The sequence below is a fragment of the Coregonus lavaretus genome, assembly GCF_964263955.1.
Source record: "Coregonus lavaretus genome assembly, contig: HAP1_SCAFFOLD_2862, whole genome shotgun sequence".
Classification (NCBI taxonomy): domain Eukaryota; kingdom Metazoa; phylum Chordata; class Actinopteri; order Salmoniformes; family Salmonidae; genus Coregonus; species Coregonus lavaretus.
The window spans coordinates 45,075-72,423 of NW_028163006.1; the positions used below are offsets into that span (position 1 = coordinate 45,075).

At 47.5% G+C, this 27,349-nt stretch overlaps 1 protein-coding gene across 1 annotated transcript; it reads left to right on the forward strand.

Moving 5' to 3' along the window:
* Window positions 1–365: 365 nt before the first annotated feature.
* LOC311118586 (serine/threonine-protein kinase B-raf-like) lies at window positions 366–27,322 on the forward strand (the record flags this gene model as incomplete). The annotated part of the gene is made up of 6 exons (XM_084193375.1): window positions 366–521; window positions 11,072–11,173; window positions 15,967–16,254; window positions 23,798–23,901; window positions 25,357–25,459; window positions 27,175–27,322. Coding segments are annotated over 6 exons (901 nt in total), but the record flags the coding sequence as incomplete, so codon positions are not given.
* Window positions 27,323–27,349: the final 27 nt, after the last annotated feature.

The window sequence follows — 27,349 nt, forward strand, 5'->3', positions numbered from 1 at the left end:
TACTGTTTGGTGTGTATGGTGGGAGACCTACAAAGGGTATACATTTTTTTGTGGTAATGTTTTTGTATTTTTTATTGTATTTTGCAGGTGCATTTAGTGCCGTTGTAATTAGACCAGCGACTAATCAGTAAGCAAAATCAGCTGGTGTCACTGTAACGAAACAAATAGTCGTTATTGACATAATAAAACAACAGAAATAGTCACCTGACACAGAACGAAGGAAAGTGGTACCCTAATTTCCCCGTTCACCCCCAAAACCATCACATCCCAGTGCTTTACTACTTGCCAGCTACATGAGTTGAATCTGTCTCCCCCTCCTGTCTCCTCTCCTCGATTCTTTTCCACTCAGTTGCTCGCAGTTTAAAATGGCGGCGTTGAGCAACGCCGAGTCCCCACCGCCCGTCTTCAACGGTGACACGATGGACCGAGACCCGGAGCGGGAGCGGGGACTGGACGAGCTGGGAGCCTGCCTGGACCCGGCCTGTTCGGTGGGAATCCCGGAATGTCCGCAGGACGAGGAGGTATGGACCGGGGGGGGACGGGGGTGAAGCTGGGCACGGCGAGACGGGGGTACCGAGTGGAGGTTGCTGGATGGGGATCTTCAGGAAACACCGGCTGTAATATGGATCGTGGGGATGCATTGCAGGGGGCGAGATGATGCACTAAAATGGAAATGATTTCCATCACTACCGTGTCCTTCGTACTCTTTGCATTTGCCGTTTTCCTTAAGGTGCATTTTGCGTTAGACTACATTGATCAAGTTATTATAGTCCGCTGACGGCAATGTTTATTTCAGGCCTGCCTATATTTCATTTGCTTTTCGAGTTTTTTTTTCCCAGCAGGTCTCTCGTTCTCTGCGGCTGCATCTAGATAGCTGGCACCGGCTGGCTTCAACGTACTACCGCGGGCGGGATGATCATGCATCGTTTTATATCGATATAACTAACTGACAAACTTAGTTATATTTATAAACCATTCATCAGGGGATTTATGGTTTTCGTCAATTCGATGCAGAGAACCCCACCGTGGGCTGTCGACGGGAGCTGATATGTCGGTGCAAAGATCGGCTTTGTTTTGGTTGATAAAAGGCACATAATTTATTTGCCAATATATAAATCATTGATATGGAGGTTCATGAGAAATAATGCAGGATTATTAGCGCACGTATTGTTGTAATACACTGGCTACGCCTCTAACCCCATCATCATGGCTCAAATGATATGGTCCTAGCTAACGGTAGATTGTTGTAAAGTTGAACCATATTTTCCAACAGTTATTTTCAAAATATTTGTGCGTTCAATGCAAGAAGGCCTGTATCTAAGACATGAAATTAAAATAAAGAACATCACGCAACAGTCAAAATGTCTGTTTTGTGAGTGACAAATATCAGGCTTATCCAATAAGATAAAATGATGCCAAAATCACAATTTGCATCAGATTGTATCTTTCAGTTATATAGAAAATCTGTAAGTGGTGCAAAGAGCCAAACCGAAATCCCCAATCAATTCCCTGGCAGCTTTACTTTGGGACCTCGACTAACCTGCTGTTGAAACTAGTGGTTACTCTGGTTACAGTAGAACTCATAAGCCAATTCACCTAGGATCCAGGTAATTAGATCAATTAGTGGGCCTAATTAGTCGGATTTTTAAAGGTATACTCGGGTAGCTCAACTTTCTCCTTCCCAAAAGTGCTTGACTGATGTTATTGTATGCCTTCTCAATAAATACAAAATATTTTATTGTCTGTTTAAAATTTTAATCAGCGGGGATGTCTGCAAATCTTCAGGATATCTTCCAAGCTGACTGAATAATATTGGCCCCCATTCAGCTGTCAACAGAATGCAAATAGAACAGTTAGACATGTTGGCGACTACTAAGTATTTTTTAAACCTCCGGCTTTGGGCAGGATGTGTCAATGTGTAGTTCATACATGCATAATCTATGAGCAGAATTACTGTTTTACCTCAATTAGCCACGGAATCCCTAGTTTGAAAGCGACAGTATTTCTGGAAGCTGTGCTGCGCCATTTCCCCCCCCCCCCCCACACGTGGGCTAGACCCCTAGCAATTCGAGTTCTAGCCAATGAGCTTCAGCCCCTCGCTATTTGAGTGACAGCTAGCAAGATGCGGACACAGCAAAGTGAGAGAGAGCAGTGACGTGGTGCACGTATCTGTACATATGTGACGTAGTACGCAATTTTCGAGGACCACTATTGGCTAGTGAGTGCTACTTTCAGAACTACTGGCTCAAAAGTACCGGAGAATCTCTTTAATGATCATAGAATCAGAGAATATAATTGAATTTGAATTATATTATTTTTGATCGCAAGTCACATGCCCAATACAGTAAACTATTATTATACATTAATATATTATATTATTATATTATACAATTAACTACCAGGTAGAAATAAAAAACAGAAGTGTTTCGGCCCACCAGGACCGGAATTGAAGAACCCTGCAGTAAACCATTTGTCCAGACTGAGGCCAAACAGCGTTAAGAGTCCAGAGGTCTCCTCACATCTCCTGCCCCAGATATGCACATGAGGTGCGCATTGAGTTATTTTCATGAAACGGGACTCTGCGGCGTAACTAACCAACACGTTTCCATCCACAGTTTTTATGCGAGTAGTCATACCGTATATAAAATAAAAATAAAAGATCCCGACCGCTGTGATGGAATAGGACGTTTCGGTACAATTTTATAAATGCAGACTGATCATTTGTTCGTTTTGACATGGTGGGATCTTTTTGTATCGGTAAAAATTTAACAATGAGAGAAATGGCGTTGGAAAAGCCTTTATGTGCAAAAATGGATATAACCATCATATCGAAGTAAACTTAAAGTCACGCGACGATATGGTAGGTGTTCCTCCCACTACAAATCGGGGAAAGCATGCAGTTTTAGGCTACATATTAAATGGGCTAAGTTATGAACTTCACAGGGTGGTGAAAGTGCACGGTGATGAGCTCGATGCTCCTTTATAATAAATATCTTAGAGTCTTATTCCGGTGACATGATGATCGATGCTTGACTGCCTTTTGACAAATCAAAAGTGTTCTCTTTCTTGTCCATAATAATCTCCTCGTGCTGTATCTGTCGGCTGTTGGCTAGAGCGAACGTACCAAGACCAGACTAGGCACATTTGCTATTTAACGCCAACAGTTTTTGGGACAAAACAATTGGTAGAGACCTAGCTATGTACAGTGCCTTGGGGAAGTATTCAAAGTATTCAGACCCTTTTACTTTTTCCACATTTTGTTACGTTACAGCCTTATTCTAAAATTGATTAAATCGTTTTCCCCCCCTAATTAATCTACACACAATACCCCATAATGACAAAGCAAAAACAGGTTTTGTAGAAATGTTTGCTAATTAATAATAATTTTAAAAAATATATCACGTTTACATAAGTATTCAGACCCTTTACTCAGTACTTTGTTGAAGCACCTTTGGCAGCGATTACAGCCTCGAGTCTTCTTGGGTATGACACTACAAGCTTGGCACACCTGTATTTGGGGAGTTTCTCCCATTCTTCTCTGCAGATCCTCTCAAGCTCTGTCAGGTTGGATGGGGAGCGTCGCTGCACAGCTATTTTCAGGTCTCTCCAGAGATGCTCGATCAGGTTCAAGTCCGGGCTCTGGCTGGGCCACTCAAGGACGTTCAGAGACTTGTCCCGAAGCCACTCCTGCGTTGTCTTGGCTGTGTGCTTAGGGTCGTTGTCCTGTTGGAAGGTGAACCTTCGCCCCAGTCTGAGGTCCTGAGCGCTCTGGAGCAGGTTTTCATCAAGGATCTCTCTGTACTTTGCTCCGTTCATCTTTCCCTCGATCCTGACTAGTCTCCCAGTCCCTGCCGCTGAAAAACATCCCCACAGCATGAGGCTGCCACCACCATGCTTCACTGGATGGTGCCAGGTTTCCTCCAGACGTGACCCTTGGCATTCAGGCCAAAGCGTTTCATCTTGATTTCATCAGACCAGAGAATCTTGTTTCTCATGGTCTGAGAGTCTTTAGGTGCCTTTTGGCAAACTCCAAGTGGGATGTCATGTGCCTTTTTACTGAGGAGTGGCTTCCGTCTGGCCACTCTACCATAAAGACCTGATTGGTGGAGTGCTGCAGAGATGGTTGTCCTTCTGGAAGGTTCTCCCATGTCCACAGAGGAACTCTGGCGCTCTGTCAGAGTGACCATCGGGTTCTTGGTCACCTCCCTAACCAAGGCCCTTATCCCCCGATTGCTCAGTTTGGCCGGGCGGCCAGCTCTAAGAAGAGTCTTGGTGGTTACAAACTTCTTCCATTTAAGAATGATGGAGGCCACTGTGTTCTTGGAGAACTTAAATGATGCAGAAATTTTTTGGTACCCTTCCCCAGATCTGTGCCTCGACACAATCCTGTCTCGGAGCTCTACGGACAATTCCTTCGACCTCATGGCTTGGTTTTTGCTTTGACATGCACTGTCAACTGTGGGACCTTATCTAGACAGGTGTGTGCCTTTCCAAATCAATTGAATTTACCACAGGTGGACTCCAACCAAGTTGTAGAAACATCTCAAGGATGATCAATGGAAACAGGATGCACCGGAGCTCAATTTCGAGTCTCATAGCAAAGGGTCTGAATACTTATGTAAATAAGGTATTTCTGTTTTTTATTTATTTTTAATACATTTGAAAAAATTCCTAAAACCTGTTTTCGCTTTGTCATCATGGGGTGTTGTGTGTAGATTGCTGAGGATATATATAAAAAAAATTAACACATTTTTAGAATAAGGCTGCAAGTAACAAAATGTGGGAAAAGTCAAGGGGTCTGAGTACTTTCCAAAGGCACTGTACATAGAAATACATTCATTTGTGCTCGTGAAGAATGTGTACGTTTCTCAAACCACTCAAGATTGATCAAAGTATCAAACTTATGTAGCATTTGATCATTTCATTGAGACCCCCTGAAAGGCCAGAAAGGAATTGGTTTGGCTTTTCAAGACAGCCCTAATGTACTGAATATCTGAGGGCAACGGGGACATATCTGTAGACAGCCCTAATGTCCTGAATATCTGAGGGCAACGGGGGACATATCTGTAGACAGCCCTAATGTACTGAATATCTGAGGGCAACGGGGACATATCTGTAGACAGCCCTAATGTACTGAATATCTGAGGGCAACGGGGACATATCTGTAGACAGCCCTAATGTACTGAATATCTGAGGGCAACGGGGACATATCTGTAGACAGCCCTAATGTACTGAATATCTGAGGGCAACGGGGGCATATCTGTAGACAGCCCTAATGTACTGAATATCTGAGGGCAACGGGGGGGACATATCTGTAGACAGCCCTAATGTACTGAATATCTGAGGGCAACGGGGACATATCTGAGGCCTACTCTCTGGATGCACAGATGCTTCCATGTATTTAACCAGTCGTAGTGAAGGTTGCTGTGACTGGTTATTTTGGGATCCGTGACCCACGGTAGGGACACTGGTTTATGAAGCAATTTCTAACTGAAGCCCCTAGAGAGGAATTGGTTTGTATATCGTCATGGTAATGGTGGTATACTGTCTATACGCAGACAAGTCCTGGTCCATGCGTCTTGTCCGGTGGTGGTTGTGGGAAGCCATGGCTGAATCACCCTGGCCATGACCCCACTCACCCAGGGTGTAGAGGAGAATCACCCTGGCCATGACCCCACTCTCCCAGGGTGTAGAGGAGAATCACCCTGGCCATGACCCCACTCTCCCAGGGTGTAGAGGAGAATCACCCTGGCCATGACCCCACTCTCCCAGGGTGTAGAGGAGAATCACCCTGGCCATGACCCCACTCACCCAGGGTGTAGAGGAGAATCACCCTGGCCATGACCCCACTCACCCAGGGTGTAGAGGAGAATCACCCTGGCCATGACCCCACTCTCCCAGGGTGTAGAGGAGAATCACCCTGGCCATGACCCCACTCACCCAGGGTGTAGAGGAGAATCACCCTGGCCATGACCCCACTCTCCCAGGGTGTAGAGGAGAATCACCCTGGCCATGACCCCACTCACCCAGGGTGTAGAGGAGAATCACCCTGGCCATGACCCCACTCTCCCAGGGTGTAGAGGAGAATCACCCTGGCCATGACCCCACTCTCCCAGGGTGTAGAGGAGAATCACCCTGGCCATGACCCCACTCACCCAGGGTGTAGAGGAGAATCACCCTGGCCATGACCCCCCTCACCCAGGGTGTAGAGGAGAATCACCCTGGCCATGACCCCACTCACCCAGGGTGTAGAGGAGAATCACCCTGGCCATGACCCCCCTCACCCAGGGTGTAGAGGAGAATCACCCTGGCCATGACCCCACTCTCCCAGGGTGTAGAGGAGAATCACCGTGGCCATGACCCCCCTCTCTCAGGGCGCACTTGTACATGTATGAAACAGGACAAATATGTTCCCATGATGAGGCAGCTCACACCTTGCTGAGGAGTGTGAATGAACGCCCTGGTGCCTCTCTTGGACATCATTGTGACAGTCCCTGGTGCCTCTCTTGGACATCATCGTGACAGTCCCTGGTGCCTCTCTTGGGCATCACCGTGACAGTCCCTGGTGCCTCTCTTGGACATCATCGTGACAGTCCCTGGTGCCTCTCTTGGACATCATCGTGACAGTCCCTGGTGCCTCTCTTGGACATCATCGTGACAGTCCCTGGTGCCTCTCTTGGACATCATCGTGACAGTCCCTGGTGCCTCTCTTGGACATCATCGTGACAGTCCCTGGTGCCTCTCTTGGACATCATCGTGACAGTCCCTGGTGCCTCTCTTGGACATCATCGTGACAGTCCCTGGTGCCTCTCTTGGGCATAATCGTGACAGTCCCTGGTGCCTCTCTTGGACATCATCGTGACAGTCCCTGGTGCCTCTCTTGGACATCATCGTGACAGTCCCTGGTGCCTCTCTTGGACATCATCGTGACAGTCCCTGGTGCCTCTCTTGGACATCATCGTGACAGTCCCTGGTGCCTCTCTTGGACATCATCGTGACAGTCCCTGGTGCCTCTCTTGGACATCATCGTGACAGTCCTTGGTGCCTCTCTTGGACATCATCGTGACAGTCCCTGGTGCCTCTCTTGGGCATCAACATGACAGTCCCTGGTGCCTCTCTTGGGCATCATCGTGACAGTCCCTGGTGCCTCTCTTGGGCATCATCGTGACAGTCCCTGGTGCCTCTCTTGGGCATCATCGTGACAGTCCCTGGTGCCTCTCTTGGGCATCATCGTGACAGTCCCTGGTGCCTCTCTTGGACATCATCGTGACAGTCCCTGGTGCCTCTCTTGGACATCATCGTGACAGTCCCTGGTGCCTCTCTTGGACATCATCGTGACAGTCCCTCACAGGGAGGGGGGAAGAGGGAGGCACAAGAAGGGAAGACTGCTGTCTGAGCTGTGTCCCTGTGAGCCCTGGCCAGACTGCTGTCTGAGCTGTGTCCCTGTGAGCCCTGGCCAGACTGCTGTCTGAGCTGTGTCCCTGTGAGCCCTGGCCAGACTGCTGTCTGAGCTGTGTCCCTGTGAGCCCTGGCCAGACTGCTGTCTGAGCTGCGGCCCTGTGAGCCCTGGCCAGACTGCTGTCTGAGCTGTGTCCCTGTGAGCCCTGGCCAGACTGCTGGCTGAGCTGTGTCCCTGTGAGCCCTGGCCAGACTGCTGTCTGAGCTGCTGCCCTGTGAGCCCTGGCCAGACTGCTGTCTGAGCTGTGTCCCTGTGAGCCCTGGCCAGACTGCTGTCTGAGCTGTGTCCCTGTGAGCCCTGGCCAGACTGCTGGCTGAGCTGCGGCCCTGTGAGCCCTGGCCAGACTGCTGGCTGAGCTGCGGCCCTGTGAGCCCTGGCCAGACTGCTGTCTGAGCTGCGGCCCTGTGAGCCCTGGCCAGACTGCTGGCTGAGCTGCGGCCCTGTGAGCCCTGGCCAGACTGCTGTCTGAGCTGTGTCCCTGTGAGCCCTGGCCAGACTGCTCTCTGAGCTGTGTCCCTGTGAGCCCTGGCCAGACTGCTGTCTGAGCTGTGTCCCTGTGAGCCCTGGCCAGACTGCTCTCTGAGCTGCGGCCCTGTGAGCCCTGGCCAGACTGCTGTCTGAGCTGTGTCCCTGTGAGCCCTGGCCAGACTGCTGTCTGAGCTGCGGCCCTGTGAGCCCTGGCCAGACTGCTGTCTGAGCTGCGGCCCTGTGAGCCCTGGCCAGACTGCTGTCTGAGCTGGGTCCCTGTGAGCCCTGGCCAGACTGCTGTCTGAGCTGCGGCCCTGTGAGCCCTGGCCAGACTGCTGTCTGAGCTGGGGCCCTGTGAGCCCTGGCCAGACTGCTGTCTGAGCTGCGGCCCTGTGAGCCCTGGCCAGACTGCTGGCTGAGCTGCGGCCCTGTGAGCCCTGGCCAGACTGCTGTCTGAGCTGTGAGCCCTGGCCAGACTGCTGTCTGAGCTGTGAGCCCTGGCCAGACTGCTGTCTGAGCTGTGAGCCCTGGCCAGACTGCTGTCTGAGCTGTGAGCCCTGGCCAGACTGCTGGCTGAGCTGTGAGCCCTGGCCAGACTGCTGGCTGAGCTGTGTCCCTGTGAGCCCTGGCCAGACTGCTGTCTGAGCTGTGTCCCTGTGAGCCCTGGCCAGACTGCTGTCTGAGCTGTGTCCCTGTGAGCCCTGGCCAGACTGCTGTCTGAGCTGTGTCCCTGTGAGCCCTGGCCAGACTGCTGTCTGAGCTGTGTCCCTGTGAGCCCTGGCCAGACTGCTGTCTGAGCTGTGTCCCTGTGAGCCCTGGCCAGACTGCTGTCTGAGCTGTGTCCCTGTGAGCCCTGGCCAGACTGCTGGCTGAGCTGCGTCCCTGTGAGCCCTGGCCAGACTGCTGTCTGAGCTGTGTCCCTGTGAGCCCTGGCCAGACTGCTGTCTGAGCTGTGTCCCTGTGAGCCCTGGCCAAAACTAGTGCACTATGTAGGGAAGTGTGGTGCCATTTGGGTCCTGGTCTAACCCACTCTTCTATGCTGCTAAATGAATGTGTCATTTTATTAGGACATGTATGTTTTATTTCTTATTGCTAAACTGATGGTTTAGATATAAGAACTGGTGTCTCTGCTGGTGTCACGGCCCCACCTTGTTGAGAGAAATGAGTTGTGATTTAATGTTGACAGTCAGTTGGGAAGGGAGTTGGGATTTTTAATTTTGACAGTCAGTTGGGAAGGGAGTTGGGATTTTTAATGTTGACAGTCAGTTGGGAAGGGAGTTGGGATTTTTAATGTTGACAGTCAGTTGGGAAGGGAGTTGGGATTTTTAATGTTGACAGTCAGTTGGGAAGGGAGTTGGGATTTTAATGTTGACAGTCAGTTGGGAAGGGAGTTGGGATTTTTAATGTTGACAGTCAGTTGGGAAGGGAGTTGGGATTTTTAATGTTGACAGTCAGTTGGGAAGGGAGTTGGGATTTTAATGTTGACAGTCAGTTGGGGATGCAGCGAATAGTAAGAACAACATGTAGCTACGGCTTCAAATACTAATGTCAAATGGCTGCATCCATAATGGCACCCTATCCCCTTGTTTAGCATAGTGCACTACTCTCCACCAGGGACCATAGGGCTCTGGTCAAAAGGAGTGCACTACGTAGGGAATAGGGTGCCATTCTCTGGTCTAAAGTAGTGCACTATATAGGGAATAGGGTGCCATTCTCTGGTCTAAAGTAGTGCACTATATAGGGAATAGGGTGCCATTCTCTGGTCTAAAGTAGTGCACTATGAAGGGAATAGGGTGCCATTCTCTGGTCTAAAGTAGTGCACTATATAGGGAATAGGGTGCCATTCTCTGGTCTAAAGTAGTGCACTATATAGGGAATAGGGTGCCATTCTCTGGTCTAAAGTAGTGCACTATATAGGGAATAGGGTGCCATTCTCTGGTCTAAAGTAGTGCACTATATAGGGAATAGGGTGCCATTCTCTGGTCTAAAGTAGTGCACTATATAGGGAATAGGGTGCCATTCTCTGGTCTAAAGTAGTGCACTATATAGGGAATAGGGTGCCATTCTCTGGTCTAAAGTAGTGCACTATGAAGGGAATAGGGTGCCATTCTCTGGTCTAAAGTAGTGCACTATATAGGGAATAGGGTGCCATTCTCTGGTCTAAAGTAGTGCACTATATAGGGAATAGGGTGCCATTCTCTGGTCTAAAGTAGTGCACTATATAGGGAATAGGGTGCCATTCTCTGGTCTAAAGTAGTGCACTATATAGGGAATAGGGTGCCATTCTCTGGTCTAAAGTAGTGCACTATATAGGGAATAGGGTGCCATTCTCTGGTCTAAAGTAGTGCACTATATAGGGAATAGGGTGCCATTCTCTGGTCTAAAGTAGTGCACTATATAGGGAATAGGGTGCCATTCTCTGGTCTAAAGTAGTGCACTATATAGGGAATAGGGTGCCATTCTCTGGTCTAAAGTAGTGCACTATATAGGGAATAGGGTACCATTCTCTGGTCTAAAGTAGTGCACTATATAGGGAATAGGGTGCCATTCTCTGGTCTAAAGTAGTGCACTATATAGGGAATAGGGTGCCATTCTCTGGTCTAAAGTAGTGCATTATATAGGGAATAGGGTGCCATTCTCTGGTCTAAAGTAGTGCACTATATAGGGAATAGGGTACCATTCTCTGGTCTAAAGTAGTGCATTATATAGGGAATAGGGTGCCATTCTCTGGTCTAAAGTAGTGCACTATATAGGGAATAGGGTGCCATTCTCTGGTCTAAAGTAGTGCACTATATAGGGAATAGGGTGCCATTCTCTGGTCTAAAGTAGTGCACTATATAGGGAATAGGGTGCCATTCTCTGGTCTAAAGTAGTGCACTATATAGGGAATAGGGTGCCATTCTCTGGTCTAAAGTAGTGCACTATATAGGGAATAGGGTGCCATTCTCTGGTCTAAAGTAGTGCACTATATAGGGAATAGGGTGCCATTTGGGACTGAGACATGCTATGCCTCTGCAATGTCTAATGTCACCATTTCAGTCAATGCAATTAGGCTCTATAACTGTGTGTTGTGTAGTTCATAACTAACGTGTGTGTGTGTGTGTGTGTGTGTGTGTGTGTGTGTGTGTGTGTGTGTGTCTATAGATCTGGAATATCAAACAGATGATCAAGCTGACACAGGAGCACTTAGAGGCACTGCTGGACAAGTTTGGAGGAGAATGTAACCCCCCGTCCATATATCTGGAGGTGAGTTACACTGTGAGGAGAATGTAACCCCCCGTCCATATATCTGGAGGTGAGTTACTGAGGAGAATGTAACCCCCCGTCCATATATCTGGAGGTGAGTTACACTGTGAGGAGAATGTAACCCCCCGTCCATATATCTGGAGGTGAGTTACTGAGGAGAATGTAACCCCCCGTCCATATATCTGGAGGTGAGTTACTGAGGAGAATGTAACCCCCCCGTCCATATATCTGGAGGTGAGTTACTGAGGAGAATGTAACCCCCCGTCCATATATCTGGAGGTGAGTTACTGAGGAGAATGTAACCCCCCGTCCATATATCTGGAGGTGAGTTACTGAGGAGAATGTAACCCCCCCCGTCCATATATCTGGAGGTGAGTTACTGAGGAGAATGTAACCCCCCGTCCATATATCTGGAGGTGAGTTACTGAGGAGAATGTAACCCCCCGTCCATATATCTGGAGGTGAGTTACTGAGGAAAATGTAACCCCCCGTCCATATATCTGGAGGTGAGTTACTGAGGAGAATGTAACCCCCCGTCCATATATCTGGAGGTGAGTTACACTGTGAGGAGAATGTAACCCCCCGTCCATATATCTGGAGGTGAGTTACTGAGGAGAATGTAACCCCCCGTCCATATATCTGGAGGTGAGTTCTCTGTAGTTACAGTGGGGGAAAATAAGTATTTAGTCAGCCACCAATTGTGCAAGTTCTCCCACTTAAAAAGATGAGAGGCCTGTAATTTTCATCATAGGTACACGTCAACTATGACAGACAAAATTAGAAGAAAAAAATCCAGAAAATCACATTGTAGGATTTTTAATGAATTTATTTGCAAATTATGGTGGAAAATAAGTATTTGGTCACCTACAAACAAGCAAGATGTCTGGCTCTCACAGACCTGTAACTTCTTCTTTAAGAGGCTCCTCTGTCCTCCACTCGTTACCTGTATTAATGGCACCTGTTTGAACTTGTTATCAGTATAAAATACACCTGTCCACAACCTCAAACAGTCACCCTCCAAATTCCACTATGGCCAAGACCAAAGAGCTGTCAAAGGACACCAGAAACAAAATTGTAGACCTGCACCAGGCTAGGAAGACTGAATCTGCAATAGGTAAGCAGCTTGGTTTGAAGAAATCAACTGTGGGAGCAATTATTAGGAAATGGAAGACATACAAGACCACTGATAATCTCCCTCGATCTGGGGCTCCACGCAAGATCTCACCCCGTGGGGTCAAAATGATCACAAGAACGGTGAGCAAAAATCTCAGAACCACACGAGGGGACCTAGTGAATGACCTGCAGAGAGCTGGGACCAAAGTAACAAAGCCTACCATCAGTAACACACTACGCCGCCAAGGACTCAAATCCTGCAGTGCCAGACGTGTCCCCCTGCTTAAGCCAGTACATGTCCAGGCCCGTCTGAAGTTTGCTAGAGTGCATTTGGATGATCCAGAAGAGGATTGGGAGAATGTCATGTGGTCAGATGAAACCAAAATAGAACTTTTTGGTAAAAACTCAACTTGTCGTGTTTGGAGGACGAATGCTGAGTTGCATCCAAAGAACACCATACCTACTGTGAAGCATGGGGGTGGAAACATCATGCTTTGGGGCTGTTTTTCTGCAAAGGGACCAGGACGACTGATCCGTGTAAAGGAAAGAATGAATGGGCCATGTATCGTGAGATTTTGAGTGAAAACCTCCTTCCATCAGCAAGGGCATTGAAGATGAAACGTGGCTGGGTCTTTCAGCATGACAATGATCCCAAACACACCGCTCGGGCAACGAAGGAGTGCCTTCGTAAGAAGCATTTCAAGGTCCTGGAGTGGCCTAGCCATTCTCCAGATCTCAACCCCATAGAAAATCTTTGGAGGGAGTTGAAAGTCCGTGTTGCCCAGCGACAGCCCCAAAACATCACTGCTCTAGAGGATATCTGCATGGAGGAATGGGCCAAAATACCAGCAACAGTGTGTGAAAACCTTGTGAAGACTTACCGAAAACGTTTGACCTGTGTCACTGCCAACAAAGGGTATATAACAAAGTATTGAGAAACTTTTGTTATTGACCAAATACTTATTTTCCACCATAATTTGCAAATAAATTCATTAAAAATCCTACAATGTGATTTTCTGGATTTTTTTTCCTAATTTTGTCTGACATAGTTGACGTGTACCTATGATGAAAATTACAGGCCTCTCTCATCTTTTTAAGTGGGAGAACTTGCACAATTGGTGGCTGACTAAATACTTTTTTCCTCCACTGTATATATAATGTGTGTATTCTCTCTGCAGGCCTAATGAGGAGTACACCAGTTAACTGTATATATAATGTGTGTATTCTCTCTGCAGGCCTAATGAGGAGTACACCAGTTAACTGTATATATAATGTGTGTATTCTCTCTGCAGGCCTAATGAGGAGTACACCAGTTAACTGTATATATAATGTGTGTATTCTCTCTGCAGGCCTAATGAGGAGTACACCAGTTAACTGTATATATAATGTGTGTATTCTCTCTGCAGGCCTATGAGGAGTACACCAGTTAACTGTATATATAATGTGTGTATTCTCTCTGCAGGCCTAATGAGGAGTACACCAGTTAACTGTATATATAATGTGTGTATTCTCTCTGCAGGCCTAATGAGGAGTACACCAGTTAACTGTATATATAATGTGTGTATTCTCTCTGCAGGCCTAATGAGGAGTACACCAGTTAACTGTATATATAATGTGTGTATTCTCTCTGCAGGCCTAATGAGGAGTACACCAGTTAACTGTATATATAATGTGTGTATTCTCTCTGCAGGCCTAATGAGGAGTACACCAGTTAACTGTATATACAATGTGTGTATTCTCTCTGCAGGCCTATGAGGAGTACACCAGTTAACTGTATATATAATGTGTGTATTCTCTCTTTAGGCCTAATGAGGAGTACACCAGTTAACTGTATATATAATGTGTGTATTCTCTCTGCAGGCCTAATGAGGAGTACACCAGTTAACTGTATATATAATGTGTGTATTCTCTCTGCAGGCCTAATGAGGAGTACACCAGTTAACTGTATATATAATGTGTGTATTCTCTCTGCAGGCCTAATGAGGAGTACACCAGTTAACTGTATATATAATGTGTGTATTCTCTCTGAAAGGCCTAATGAGGAGTACACCAGTTAACTGTATATATAATGTGTGTATTCTCTCTGCAGGCCTAATGAGGAGTACACCAGTTAACTGTATATATAATGTGTGTATTCTCTCTGCAGGCCTAATGAGGAGTACACCAGTTAACTGTATATATAATGTGTGTATTCTCTCTTTAGGCCTAATGAGGAGTACACCAGTTAACTGTATATATAATGTGTGTATTCTCTCTGCAGGCCTATGAGGAGTACACCAGTTAACTGTATATATAATGTGTGTATTCTCTCTGCAGGCCTAATGAGGAGTACACCAGTTAACTGTATATATAATGTGTGTATTCTCTCTGCAGGCCTAATGAGGAGTACACCAGTTAACTGTATATATAATGTGTGTATTCTCTCTTTAGGCCTAATGAGGAGTACACCAGTTAACTGTATATATAATGTGTGTATTCTCTCTGCAGGCCTAATGAGGAGTACACCAGTTAACTGTATATATAATGTGTGTATTCTCTCTTTAGGCCTATGAGGAGTACACCAGTTAACTGTATATATAATGTGTGTATTCTCTCTGCAGGCCTAATGAGGAGTACACCAGTTAACTGTATATATAATGTGTGTATTCTCTCTGCAGGCCTAATGAGGAGTACACCAGTTAACTGTATATATAATGTGTGTATTCTCTCTGCAGGCCTAATGAGGAGTACACCAGTTAACTGTATATATAATGTGTGTATTCTCTCTTTAGGCCTAATGAGGAGTACACCAGTTAACTGTATATATAATGTGTGTATTCTCTCTGCAGGCCTAATGAGGAGTACACCAGTTAACTGTATATATAATGTGTGTATTCTCTCTGCAGGCCTAATGAGGAGTACACCAGTTAACTGTATATATAATGTGTGTATTCTCTCTGCAGGCCTATGAGGAGTACACCAGTTAACTGTATATATAATGTGTGTATTCTCTCTGCAGGCCTAATGAGGAGTACACCAGTTAACTGTATATATAATGTGTGTATTCTCTCTGCAGGCCTAATGAGGAGTACACCAGTTAACTGTATATATAATGTGTGTATTCTCTCTGCAGGCCTAATGAGGAGTACACCAGTTAACTGTATATATAATGTGTGTATTCTCTCTGCAGGCCTAATGAGGAGTACACCAGTTAACTGTATATATAATGTGTGTATTCTCTCTGCAGGCCTATGAGGAGTACACCAGTTAACTGTATATATAATGTGTGTATTCTCTCTTTAGGCCTAATGAGGAGTACACCAGTTAACTGTATATATAATGTGTGTATTCTCTCTGCAGGCCTAATGAGGAGTACACCAGTTAACTGTATATATAATGTGTGTATTCTCTCTGCAGGCCTATGAGGAGTACACCAGTTAACTGTATATATAATGTGTGTATTCTCTCTGCAGGCCTAATGAGGAGTACACCAGTTAACTGTATATATAATGTGTGTATTCTCTCTGCAGGCCTAATGAGGAGTACACCAGTTAACTGTATATATAATGTGTGTATTCTCTCTTTAGGCCTAATGAGGAGTACACCAGTTAACTGTATATATAATGTGTGTATTCTCTCTGCAGGCCTAATGAGGAGTACACCAGTTAACTGTATATATAATGTGTGTATTCTCTCTGCAGGCCTATGAGGAGTACACCAGTAAGCTTGATGCTCTGCAGCAGAGGGAACAGCAGCTCCTGGAGGCCATGGGGAACGGGACAGACTTCTACTCCTCCTCCCCTACGCCCCCTTCCCTCCTGGATGGGGGTATGAGCTGTTTTGGGGGATCCGGGGGCGCCCAGGCCCTCCTCCCCTCCGCCACCAACTCCCTGGCTGTCCTCCAGACCCCTACGGACGGACGTGCCAACCCCCGCTCCCCTCAGAAACCCATCGTCAGGGTGTTCCTGCCCAACAAACAGCGGACCGTGGTGAGTAGGGGTTGGTTATAATACATATACCACTTGGCATTCGCTTTGGGAGGGGTCAGGGTGGCTTTGGGAGGGGTCAGGGTGGCTTTGGGAGGGGTTAGGGTGGCTTTGGGAGGGGTTAGAGTGGCTTTGGGAGGGGTTAGAGTGGCTTTGGGAGGGGTTAGGGTGGCTTTGGGAGGGGTTAGGGGTTAGGGTGGCTTTGGGAGGGGTTAGGGTGGCTTTGGGAGGGGTTAGGGTGGCTTTGGGAGGGGTTAGGGGCTAGGGTGGCTCTGGGAGGGGTTAGGGTGGCTTTGGGAGGGGCTAGGGTGGCTTTGGGAGGGGTTAGGGTGGCTTTGGGAGGGGTTAGGGGTTAGGGTGGCTTTGGGAGGGGTTAGGGTGGCTTTGGGAGGGGTTAGGGTGGCTTTGGGAGGGGTTAGGGGTTAGGGTGGCTTTCGGAGGGGTTAGGGGGTTAGGGTGGCTTTGATTTACAGGTGAAGGGTTGGAGTATTTTATGCTAATCTTTGTTTATATTAGTCGGAAGGAATACATGTGTATCATGTTATGAAGTTGTAATCATGCTACTCTGTGGCAGTTTAAGGTCTCCAGAACAATCCTAGTCAATAGGCATTATGAGATGCTGATGGTTGTTAGTTAGGGAGAGATGGTCTGTCCTGTGATGATGATGATGATGATGATGATGATGATGATGATGATATTAGACAATAGTTAGGGAGAGATGGTCTGTCCTGTGATGATGATGATGATATTAGACAATAGTTAGGGAGAGATGGTCTGTCCTGTGATGATGATGATGATGATGATGATATTAGACAATAGTTAGGGAGAGATGGTCTGTCCTGTGATGATGATGATGATGATGATATTAGACAATAGTTAGGGAGAGATGGTCTGTCCTGTGATGATGATGATGATGATATTAGACAATAGTTAGGGAGAGATGGTCTGTCCTGTGATGATGATGATGATGATGATGATATTAGACAATAGTTAGGGAGAGATGGTCTGTCCTGTGATGATGATGATATTAGACAATAGTTAGGGAGAGATGGTCTGTCCTGTGATGATGATGATGATGATGATGATATTAGACAATAGTTAGGGAGAGATGGTCTGTCCTGTGATGATGATGATGATATTAGACAATAGTTAGGGAGAGCTGGTCTGTCCTGTGATGATGATGATGATGATGATATTAGACAATAGTTAGGGAGAGATGGTCTGTCCTGTGATGATGATGATGATGATGATGATATTAGACAATAGTTAGGGAGAGATGGTCTGTCCTGTGATGATGATGATGATGATGATGATGATATTAGACAATAGTTAGGGAGAGATGGTCTGTCCTGTGATGATGATGATGATGATATTAGACAATAGTTAGGGAGAGATGGTCTGTCCTGTGATGATGATGGTGATGATGATGATATTAGACCAATAGTTAGGGAGAGATGGTCTGTCCTGTGATGATGATGATGATGATGATGATGATGATGATATTAGACCAATAGTTAGGGAGAGATGGTCTGTCCTGTGATGATGATGATGATGATGATGATGATGATGATGATATTAGACCAATAGTTAGGGAGAGATGGTCTGTCCTGTGATGATGATGATGATGATGATGATGATGATGATATTAGACAATAGTTAGGGAGACATGGTCTAGGTCTCTGTCCTGCTGTGCCGGTGGCCACATATACCCTACCTCTGTAATTGTTTCACTATTTATTGCAATGATGCATTTCTTCATCGTATGTTACGTCAGTTAAAAACCCGGAGCCTTTTGCCATAATTACAACACCAACCTCCCCTGTGTTGTAATGTACCTTTTAGTATCCCTGTTGTGTTTTCACCAGAAGGCCAAGTCTTCATTAGAAGTGTCACTCTACATAAGGGTGTACCTTTTAAAGGACAAATGACTTAAGCTACAGGACCCTAATGACGTAGGGTTGTGACACTAGGCTATTTGCACATTGACAATTAGTAACCACAGATGTGTGATAGAGCCCTGACTGTGGTCTTGGGTAGAAGTAGCCTGGTGCTCTACTGAAGTGCTGTGGCCAACAACACTGTCGCCGTTCACGCTTCAACGTCACCATTAACTAATGCAGAGTGGTGTTGTCACGATACCAGAATTTTAACTTTTTGATATACGGATACCACGTTTAGTATGACAATACTCAGTAACATCACGGTACTCGGTAACATCACGGTACTCGGTAACATCACGGTACTCGGTAACATCACGGTACTCGATACCATAAAAGAAAAGGCTTATGAACCAAAGTCCCAGAATGGCACTGGATCCAGACAGATCAACTCAGCTACTGCTCTGTCCAACCGCTGGGCATCTGAGTTGAGTGTCGCTACATTTGAACATTTTATTTACTTTTACATTTTAGTCATTTAGCAGACGCTCTTATCCAGAGCGACTTACAGTTAGTGAGTGCATACATTTTTCATACTCGGCCCCCGTGGGAAACGAACCCACAACCCTGCCGGCCAAACCCTCCCCTACCTTGGACGACGCTGGACCAATTGTGTGCCAGCTGCGACAGATCCTGGACTGGAACCAGGATGTCTAGTGGCACAGCCTTAGACCACCGCGCCCCTCGGGAGTCAATCATTTAGAGACAGCCATGTATGCATGCATTGAATCCATTTTACAACCGATCTGACTTAGATTGGTAAAAACAAACTACACAACAACATAATGGTAATCATTTATTTGAAAGTTGAATCTGTATTGATAAACTGGGTAAATGAAGATGTAGCCTAGGTCTGTTCACAGTACAGGTGAATGCATATTATTCAATAGGAGGGTGTCACGCATTGAGTTATTCAGCTTATTTTAGCTGATTTCATGGTGCCACAGATCCCTTCCATGTAGGACTTCCGTATATCTTCTTGCATTGTAAAAGTGTTCTAGTCTGTATGGACAGTTTCAACATTTCTTCATGCCGTGTTGCGTTATTCAAGTGTGTTAACGTCTGTGCAGCATGAGTGGGGGACTGGGGAACTAATTCGGGCCAGACCGCTGTATCAGTGAATGGACTGGGGAACTAATGCGGGCCAGACCGCTGTATCAGTGAATGGACTGGGGAACTAATGCAGGCCAGACCGCTGTATCAGTGAATGGACTGGGGAACTAATGCAGGCCAGACCGCTGTATCAGTGAATGGACTGGGGAACTAATGCGGGCCAGACCGCTGTATCAGTGAATGGACTGGGGAACTAATGCGGGCCAGACCGCTGTATCAGGGAATGGACTGGGGAACTAATGCAGGCCAGACCGCTGTATCAGGGAATGGACTGGGGAACTAATGCAGGCCAGACCGCTGTATCAGGGAATGGACTGGGGAACTAATACGGGCCAGACCGCTGTATCAGTGAATGGACTGGGGAACTAATACGGGCCAGACCACTGTATCAGGGAATGGACTGGGGAACTAATGCGGGCCAGACCGCTGTATCAGGGAATGGACTGGGGAACTAATGCGGGCCAGACCGCTGTATCAGGGAATGGACTGGGGAACTAATGCGGGCCAGACCGCTGTATCAGGGAATGGACTGGGGAACTAATGCGGGCCAGACCGCTGTATCAGTGAATGGACTGGGGAACTAATACGGGCCAGACCACTGTATCAGGGAATGGACTGGGGAACTAATGCGGGCCAGACCGCTGTATCAGGGAATGGACTGGGGAACTAATGCGGGCCAGACCGCTGTATCAGGGAATGGACTGGGGAACTAATGCGGGCCAGACCGCTGTATCAGGGAATGGACTGGGGAACTAATGCGGGCCAGACCGCTGTATCAGGGAATGGACTGGGGAACTAATACGGGCCAGACCGCTGTATCAGTGAATGGACTGGGGAACTAATACGGGCCAGACCGCTGTATCAGGGAATGGACTGGGGAACTAATGCGGGCCAGACCGCTGTATCAGGGAATGGACTGGGGAACTAATGCGGGCCAGACCGCTGTATCAGGGAATGGACTGGGGAACTAATGCGGGCCAGACCGCTGTATCAGTGAATGGACTGGGGAACTAATGCGGGCCAGACCGCTGTATCAGTGAATGGACTGGGGAACTAATGCGGGCCAGACCGCTGTATCAGTGAATGGACTGGGGAACTAATGCGGGCCAGACCGCTGTATCAGGGAATGGACTGGGGAACTAATGCGGGCCAGACCGCTGTATCAGGGAATGGACTGGGGAACTAATACGGGCCAGACCGCTGTATCAGTGAATGGACTGGGGAACTAATGCGGGCCAGACCGCTGTATCAGGGAATGGACTGGGGAACTAATGCGGGCCAGACCGCTGTATCAGGGAATGGACTGGGGAACTAATGCGGGCCAGACCGCTGTATCAGGGAATGGACTGGGGAACTAATGCAGGCCAGACCGCTGTATCAGTGAATGGACTGGGGAACTAATGCGGGCCAGACCGCTGTATCAGGGAATGGACTGGGGAACTAATGCGGGCCAGACCGCTGTATCAGTGAATGGACTGGGGAACTAATGCGGGCCAGACCGCTGTATCAGGGAATGGACTGGGGAACTAATGCGGGCCAGACCGCTGTATCAGGGAATGGACTGGGGAACTAATGCAGGCCAGACCGCTGTATCAGGGAATGGACTGGGGAACTAATGCGGGCCAGACCGCTGTATCAGGGAATGGACTGGGGAACTAATGCAGGCCAGACCGCTGTATCAGGGAATGGACTGGGGAACTAATGCGGGCCAGACCGCTGTATCAGGGAATGGACTGGGGAACTAATGCTCTGCCTGTCCCAGGTCCCAGGTCCTGTTGTCCTGCTGTTCAGGACCAGATAACTAACTGTATGGTTCCTCTCTGCCTGTCCCAGGTCCCAGGTCCTGTTGTCCTGCTGTTCAGGACCAGATAACTAACTGTATGGTTCCTCTCTGTCTGTCCCAGGTCCTGTTGTCCTGCTGTTCAGGACCAGATAACTAACTGTATGGTTCCTCTCTGTCTGTCCCAGGTCCCAGGTCCTGTTGTCCTGCTGTTCAGGACCAGATAACTAACTGTATGGTTCCTCTCTGCCTGTCCCAGGTCCCAGGTCCTGTTGTCCTGCTGTTCAGGACCAGATAACTAACTGTATGGTTCCTCTCTGCCTGTCCCAGGTCCCAGGTCCTGTTGTCCTGCTGTTCAGGACCAGATAACTAACTGTATGGTTCCTCTCTGCCTGTCCCAGGTCCCAGGTCCTGTTGTCCTGCTGTTCAGGACCAGATAACTAACTGTATGGTTCCTCTCTGTCTGTCCCAGGTCCTGTTGTCCTGCTGTTCAGGACCAGATAACTAACTGTATGGTTCCTCTCTGTCTGTCCCAGGTCCCAGGTCCTGTTGTCCTGCTGTTCAGGACCAGATAACTAACTGTATGGTTCCTCTCTGCCTGTCCCAGGTCCCAGGTCCTGTTGTCCTGCTGTTCAGGACCAGATAACTAACTGTATGGTTCCTCTCTGCCTGTCCCAGGTCCCAGGTCCTGTTGTCCTGCTGTTCAGGACCAGATAACTAACTGTATGGTTCCTCTCTGCCTGTCCCAGGTCCCAGGTCCTGTTGTCCTGCTGTTCAGGACCAGATAACTAACTGTATGGTTCCTCTCTGCCTGTCCCAGGTCCCAGGTCCTGTTGTCCTGCTGTTCAGGACCAGATAACTAACTGTATGGTTCCTCTCTGCCTGTCCCAGGTCCCAGGTCCTGTTGTCCTGCTGTTCAGGACCAGATAACTAACTGTATGGTTCCTCTCTGCCTGTCCCAGGTCCCAGGTCCTGTTGTCCTGCTGTTCAGGACCAGATAACTAACTGTATGGTTCCTCTCTGCCTGTCCCAGGTCCCAGGTCCTGTTGTCCTGCTGTTCAGGACCAGATAACTAACTGTATGGTTCCTCTCTGCCTGTCCCAGGTCCTGTTGTCCTGCTGTTCAGGACCAGATAACTAACTGTATGGTTCCTCTCTGCCTGTCCCAGGTCCCAGGTCCTGTTGTCCTGCTGTTCAGGACCAGATAACTAACTGTATGGTTCCTCTCTGCCTGTCCCAGGTCCCAGGTCCTGTTGTCCTGCTGTTCAGGACCAGATAACTAACTGTATGGATCCTCTCTGCCTGTCCCAGGTCCCAGGTCCTGTTGGCCTGCTGTTCAGGACCAGATAACTAACTGTATGGTTCCTCTCTGCCTGTCCCAGGTCCTGTTGTCCTGCTGTTCAGGACCAGATAACTAACTGTATGGTTCCTCTCTGCCTGTCCCAGGTCCCAGGTCCTGTTGTCCTGCTGTTCAGGACCAGATAACTAACTGTATGGTTCCTCTCTGCCTGTCCCAGGTCCCAGGTCCTGTTGTCCTGCTGTTCAGGACCAGATAACTAACTGTATGGATCCTCTCTGCCTGTCCCAGGTCCCAGGTCCTGTTGGCCTGCTGTTCAGGACCAGATAACTAACTGTATGGTTCCTCTCTGTCTGTCCCAGGTCCCAGGTCCTGTTGTCCTGCTGTTCAGGACCAGATAACTAACTGTATGGTTCCTCTCTGCCTGTCCCAGGTCCCAGGTCCTGTTGTCCTGCTGTTCAGGACCAGATAACTAACTGTATGGTTCCTCTCTGCCTGTCCCAGGTCCCAGGTCCTGTTGTCCTGCTGTTCAGGACCAGATAACTAACTGTATGGTTCCTCTCTGCCTGTCCCAGGTCCCAGGTCCTGTTGTCCTGCTGTTCAGGACCAGATAACTAACTGTATGGTTCCTCTCTGTCTGTCCCAGGTCCCAGGTCCTGTTGTCCTGCTGTTCAGGACCAGATAACTAACTGTATGGTTCCTCTCTGCCTGTCCCAGGTCCCAGGTCCCATTGGCCTGCTGTTCAGGACCAGATAACTAACTGTATGGTTCCTCTCTGCCTGTCCCAGGTCCCAGGTCCTGTTGTCCTGCTGTTCAGGACCAGATAACTAACTGTATGGTTCCTCTCTGCCTGTCCCAGGTCCCAGGTCCTGTTGTCCTGCTGTTCAGGACCAGATAACTAACTGTATGGTTCCTCTCTGCCTGTCCCAGGTCCCAGGTCCCAGGTCCTGTTGTCCTGCTGTTCAGGACCAGATAACTAACTGTATGGTTCCTCTCTGCCTGTCCCAGGTCCCAGGTCCTGTTGTCCTGCTGTTCAGGACCAGATAACTAACTGTATGGTTCCTCTCTGCCTGTCCCAGGTACTGTTGTCCTGCTGTTCAGGACCAGATAACTAACTGTATGGTTCCTCTCTGCCTGTCCCAGGTCCTGTTGTCCTGCTGTTCAGGACCAGATAACTAACTGTATGGTTCCTCTCTGCCTGTCCCAGGTCCCAGGTCCTGTTGTCCTGCTGTTCAGGACCAGATAACTAACTGTATGGTTCCTCTCTGCCTGTCCCAGGTCCCAGGTCCTGTTGGCCTGCTGTTCAGGACCAGATAACTAACTGTATGGTTCCTCTCTGCCTGTCCCAGGTCCCAGGTCCTGTTGTCCTGCTGTTCAGGACCAGATAACTAACTGTATGGTTCCTCTCTGCCTGTCCCAGGTCCCAGCCCGCTGTGGCATGACTGTCAGAGACTCGCTGAAGAAGGCTTTAATGATGAGGGGCCTAATCCCAGAGTGCTGTGCGGTCTACAGGATCCAGGATGGGTAAAACACACGCGTATACCTTGGCCAAAAGATCACATCTCCACTTTGTGCCTTTTTACATTCCACATACAGTCTATTGATGCTCCTGCTCAACTTGGTAATCGTTTCAGCACGGTGGATACCAGTATGAGGTCAATGTATAGGACACAGTATGAGGTCAATGTATAGGACACAGTATGAGGTCAATGTATAGGACACAGTATGAGGTCAATGTATAGGACACAGTATGAGAGGTCAATGTATAGGACACAGTATGAGGTCAATGTATAGGACACAGTATGAGAGGTCAATGTATAGGACACAGTATGAGAGGTCAATGTATAGGACACAGTATAAGAGGTCAATGTATAGGACACAGTATGAGGTCAATGTATAGGACACAGTATGAGGTCAGTGTATAGGACACAGTATGAGAGGTCAATGTATAGGACACAGTATGAGATCAATGTATAGGACACAGTATGAGGTCAATGTATAGGACACAGTATGAGGTCAATGTATAGGACACAGTATGAGAGGTCAATGTATAGGACACAGTATGAGGTCAATGTATAGGACACAGTATGAGGTCAATGTATAGGACACAGTATGAGAGGTAAATGTATAGGACACAGTATGAGAGGTCAATGTATAGGACACAGTATGAGGTCAATGTATAGGACACAGTATGAGATCAATGTATAGGACACAGTATGAGGTCAATGTATAGGACACAGTATGAGAGGTAAATGTATAGGACACAGTATGAGAGGTCAATGTATAGGACACAGTATGAGGTCAATGTATAGGACACAGTATGAGATCAATGTATAGGACACAGTATGAGGTCAATGTATAGGACACAGTATGAGGTCAATGTATAGGACACAGTATAAGAGGTCAATGTATAGGACACAGTATGAGAGGTCAATGTATAGGACACAGTATAAGAGGTCAATGTATAGGACACAGTATAAGAGGTCAATGTATAGGACACAGTATAAGAGGTCAATGTATAGGACACAGTATGAGAGGTCAATGTATAGGACACAGTATGAGAGGTCAATGTATAGGACACAGTATGAGGTCAATGTATAGGACACAGTATGAGAGGTCAATGTATAGGACACAGTATGAGAGGTCAATGTATAGGACACAGTATGAGGTCAATGTATAGGACACAGTATGAGGTCAATGGATAGGACACAGTATGAGGTCAATGGATAGGACACAGTATGAGGTCAATGGATAGGACACAGTATGAGGTCAATGGATAGGACACAGTATGAGGTCAGTGTATAGGACACAGTATAAGGTCAATGTATAGGACACACTGACACAATTCATCTTTATTTTATTGTACTTTGTTTGACAAGGTAAATCATTGAGAACGCATTCTCTTCTACAATAATGACCCTAATGTGTACTAAACTCAACCACAACCCAGTTAACTCCTCTTCCTGTCACCTGTCTCAGAGAGAAGAAGCCTCTAGGCTGGGACACAGACATCTCCTGGCTGACGGGGGAGGAGCTACACGTGGAAGTGCTGGAGAACGTTCCGCTGACCACACACAACTTTGTGAGTATAACTGGAACTATAGAACTACAATTTGACATGACCGGGCAGGGGCGCAGCCGTGTGTGGGCCTGGGAGGGCATAGGCCCGCCCACTGGGGAGCCAGGCCCACCCACTGGGGAGCCAGGCCCAACCAATCAGAATTAGTTTTGGTCTGCGGTTGTGAGGCCGGTTGGATATACTGCCAAATTCTCTAAAACGACGTTGGAGGTGGCTTATGGTAGAGAAATGAACATTCAATTCTCTGGCAACAGCTCTGGTGGACATTCCTGCAGTCAGCATTCCAGTTGCACGCTCCCTCAAAACTTGAGACATCTGTGGCATTGTGTTGTGTGACAAAACTGCACATTTTTAAAGTGGCCTTTTATTGTCCCCAGCACAAGGTGCACCTGTGTAATGATTATGCTGTTTAATCAGCTTCTTGATATGCCACACCTGGCAGGTGGATGGATTATATTGTCAAAGGAGAAATGCTCACTAACAGGGATGCATATGGACCATTTCTGGGATTTTTTTTTTATTTCAGCTCATGAAACATGGGACCAACGCTTTACATGTTGCATCTATATTTTGGTTCAGTGTAGAACTATGGAACCGGAACTATGGAACCGGAACTATGGAACCGGAACCATAGAACCAGCTGGGACTGCGGTGGGATGTTACTGGGAAAAGCCACTAGAAATACTAACTAGAGAAGGAAGAACTGTCCAAACAGTTCAATGTTCAGTCCATTGTTGAGTTGACCCTCATGTTTGTTTCTGGCCATGCATGTAGACCAGGCAAATAAACTGTTGATATATCAGAGCAGGTTCATTCACTGAATGAAAGGAAAAACTGTACCTCCAGTGTCCTCCAATGATTGGAACATGAGCATTCACAATAGCAATAGAGGGCTCTAGAAGGAAATAACTTGTTTTAACATGGACATCACCTTTGAGGGCGTCCACCATTTTTTAAAAATTAGTCAACTGGGTTTGGAATCCTATGGGTTGGATTCCCTTATGGATCAGAGCATCGTCTTCTTCAAATTTGATCGCCTTTTGGTTTGTAAATGTCTTTTAAGCTATATATCACTGCCATCTAGTGGCCACAATAGATTTGACGCACAATATTTGGTTCAGGAGTCCAGCAGGTGGCGGTAAATAATCCAATATTGGCTTGACACTTTTACAATCACAATAGAAGAAGAAAATGGAGATGAGCCTCACATGGCAACAGACACAAAGATAAGTCATATTTCTATCTTTTAATGGATGCGACAGAAGGGACAACCAACGTCCTCCCTAACGTTCCCACTGGATTCTCTAACAGGGTCTCTCTCTCTCTCTCTCTCTCTCTCTCTCTCTCTCTCTGTGTCTCTCTGTGTCTCTCTGTGTCTCTCTCTCTGTGTCTCTCTCTCTCTCTCTCTGTGTCTCTGTCTCTCTCTCTGTCTCTCTCTCTCTCTGTCTCTTTCTGTCTCTCTCTGTCTCTCTCTCTCTCTCTCTCTCTGTCTCTCTCTCTCTCTCTCTCTCTCTCTCTCTGTGTCTCTCTCTCTCTGTGTCTCTGTCTCTGTCTCTCTCTCTCTCTGTCTCTCTGTCTCTCTCTCTCTCTCTGTCTCTCTCTGTCTCTCTCTGTCTCTCTCTGTCTCTCTCTGTCTCTGTCTCTCTCTCTCTCTCTCTCTCTCTCTCTCTCTCTCTCTCTCTCTCTCTCTCCCTCTCTGTTCATGTCTGTTCCCCCAGGTAAGGAAGACGTTCTTTACGTTGGCGTTCTGTGATTTTTGCCGGAAGCTTCTGTTCCAGGGGTTCCGATGTCAGACGTGTGGCTATAAGTTCCACCAGCGCTGCAGCACAGAGGTGCCGCTCATGTGCGTCAACTACGACCAGCTGAGTAAGTTATCGATCGAAATGAATCGTT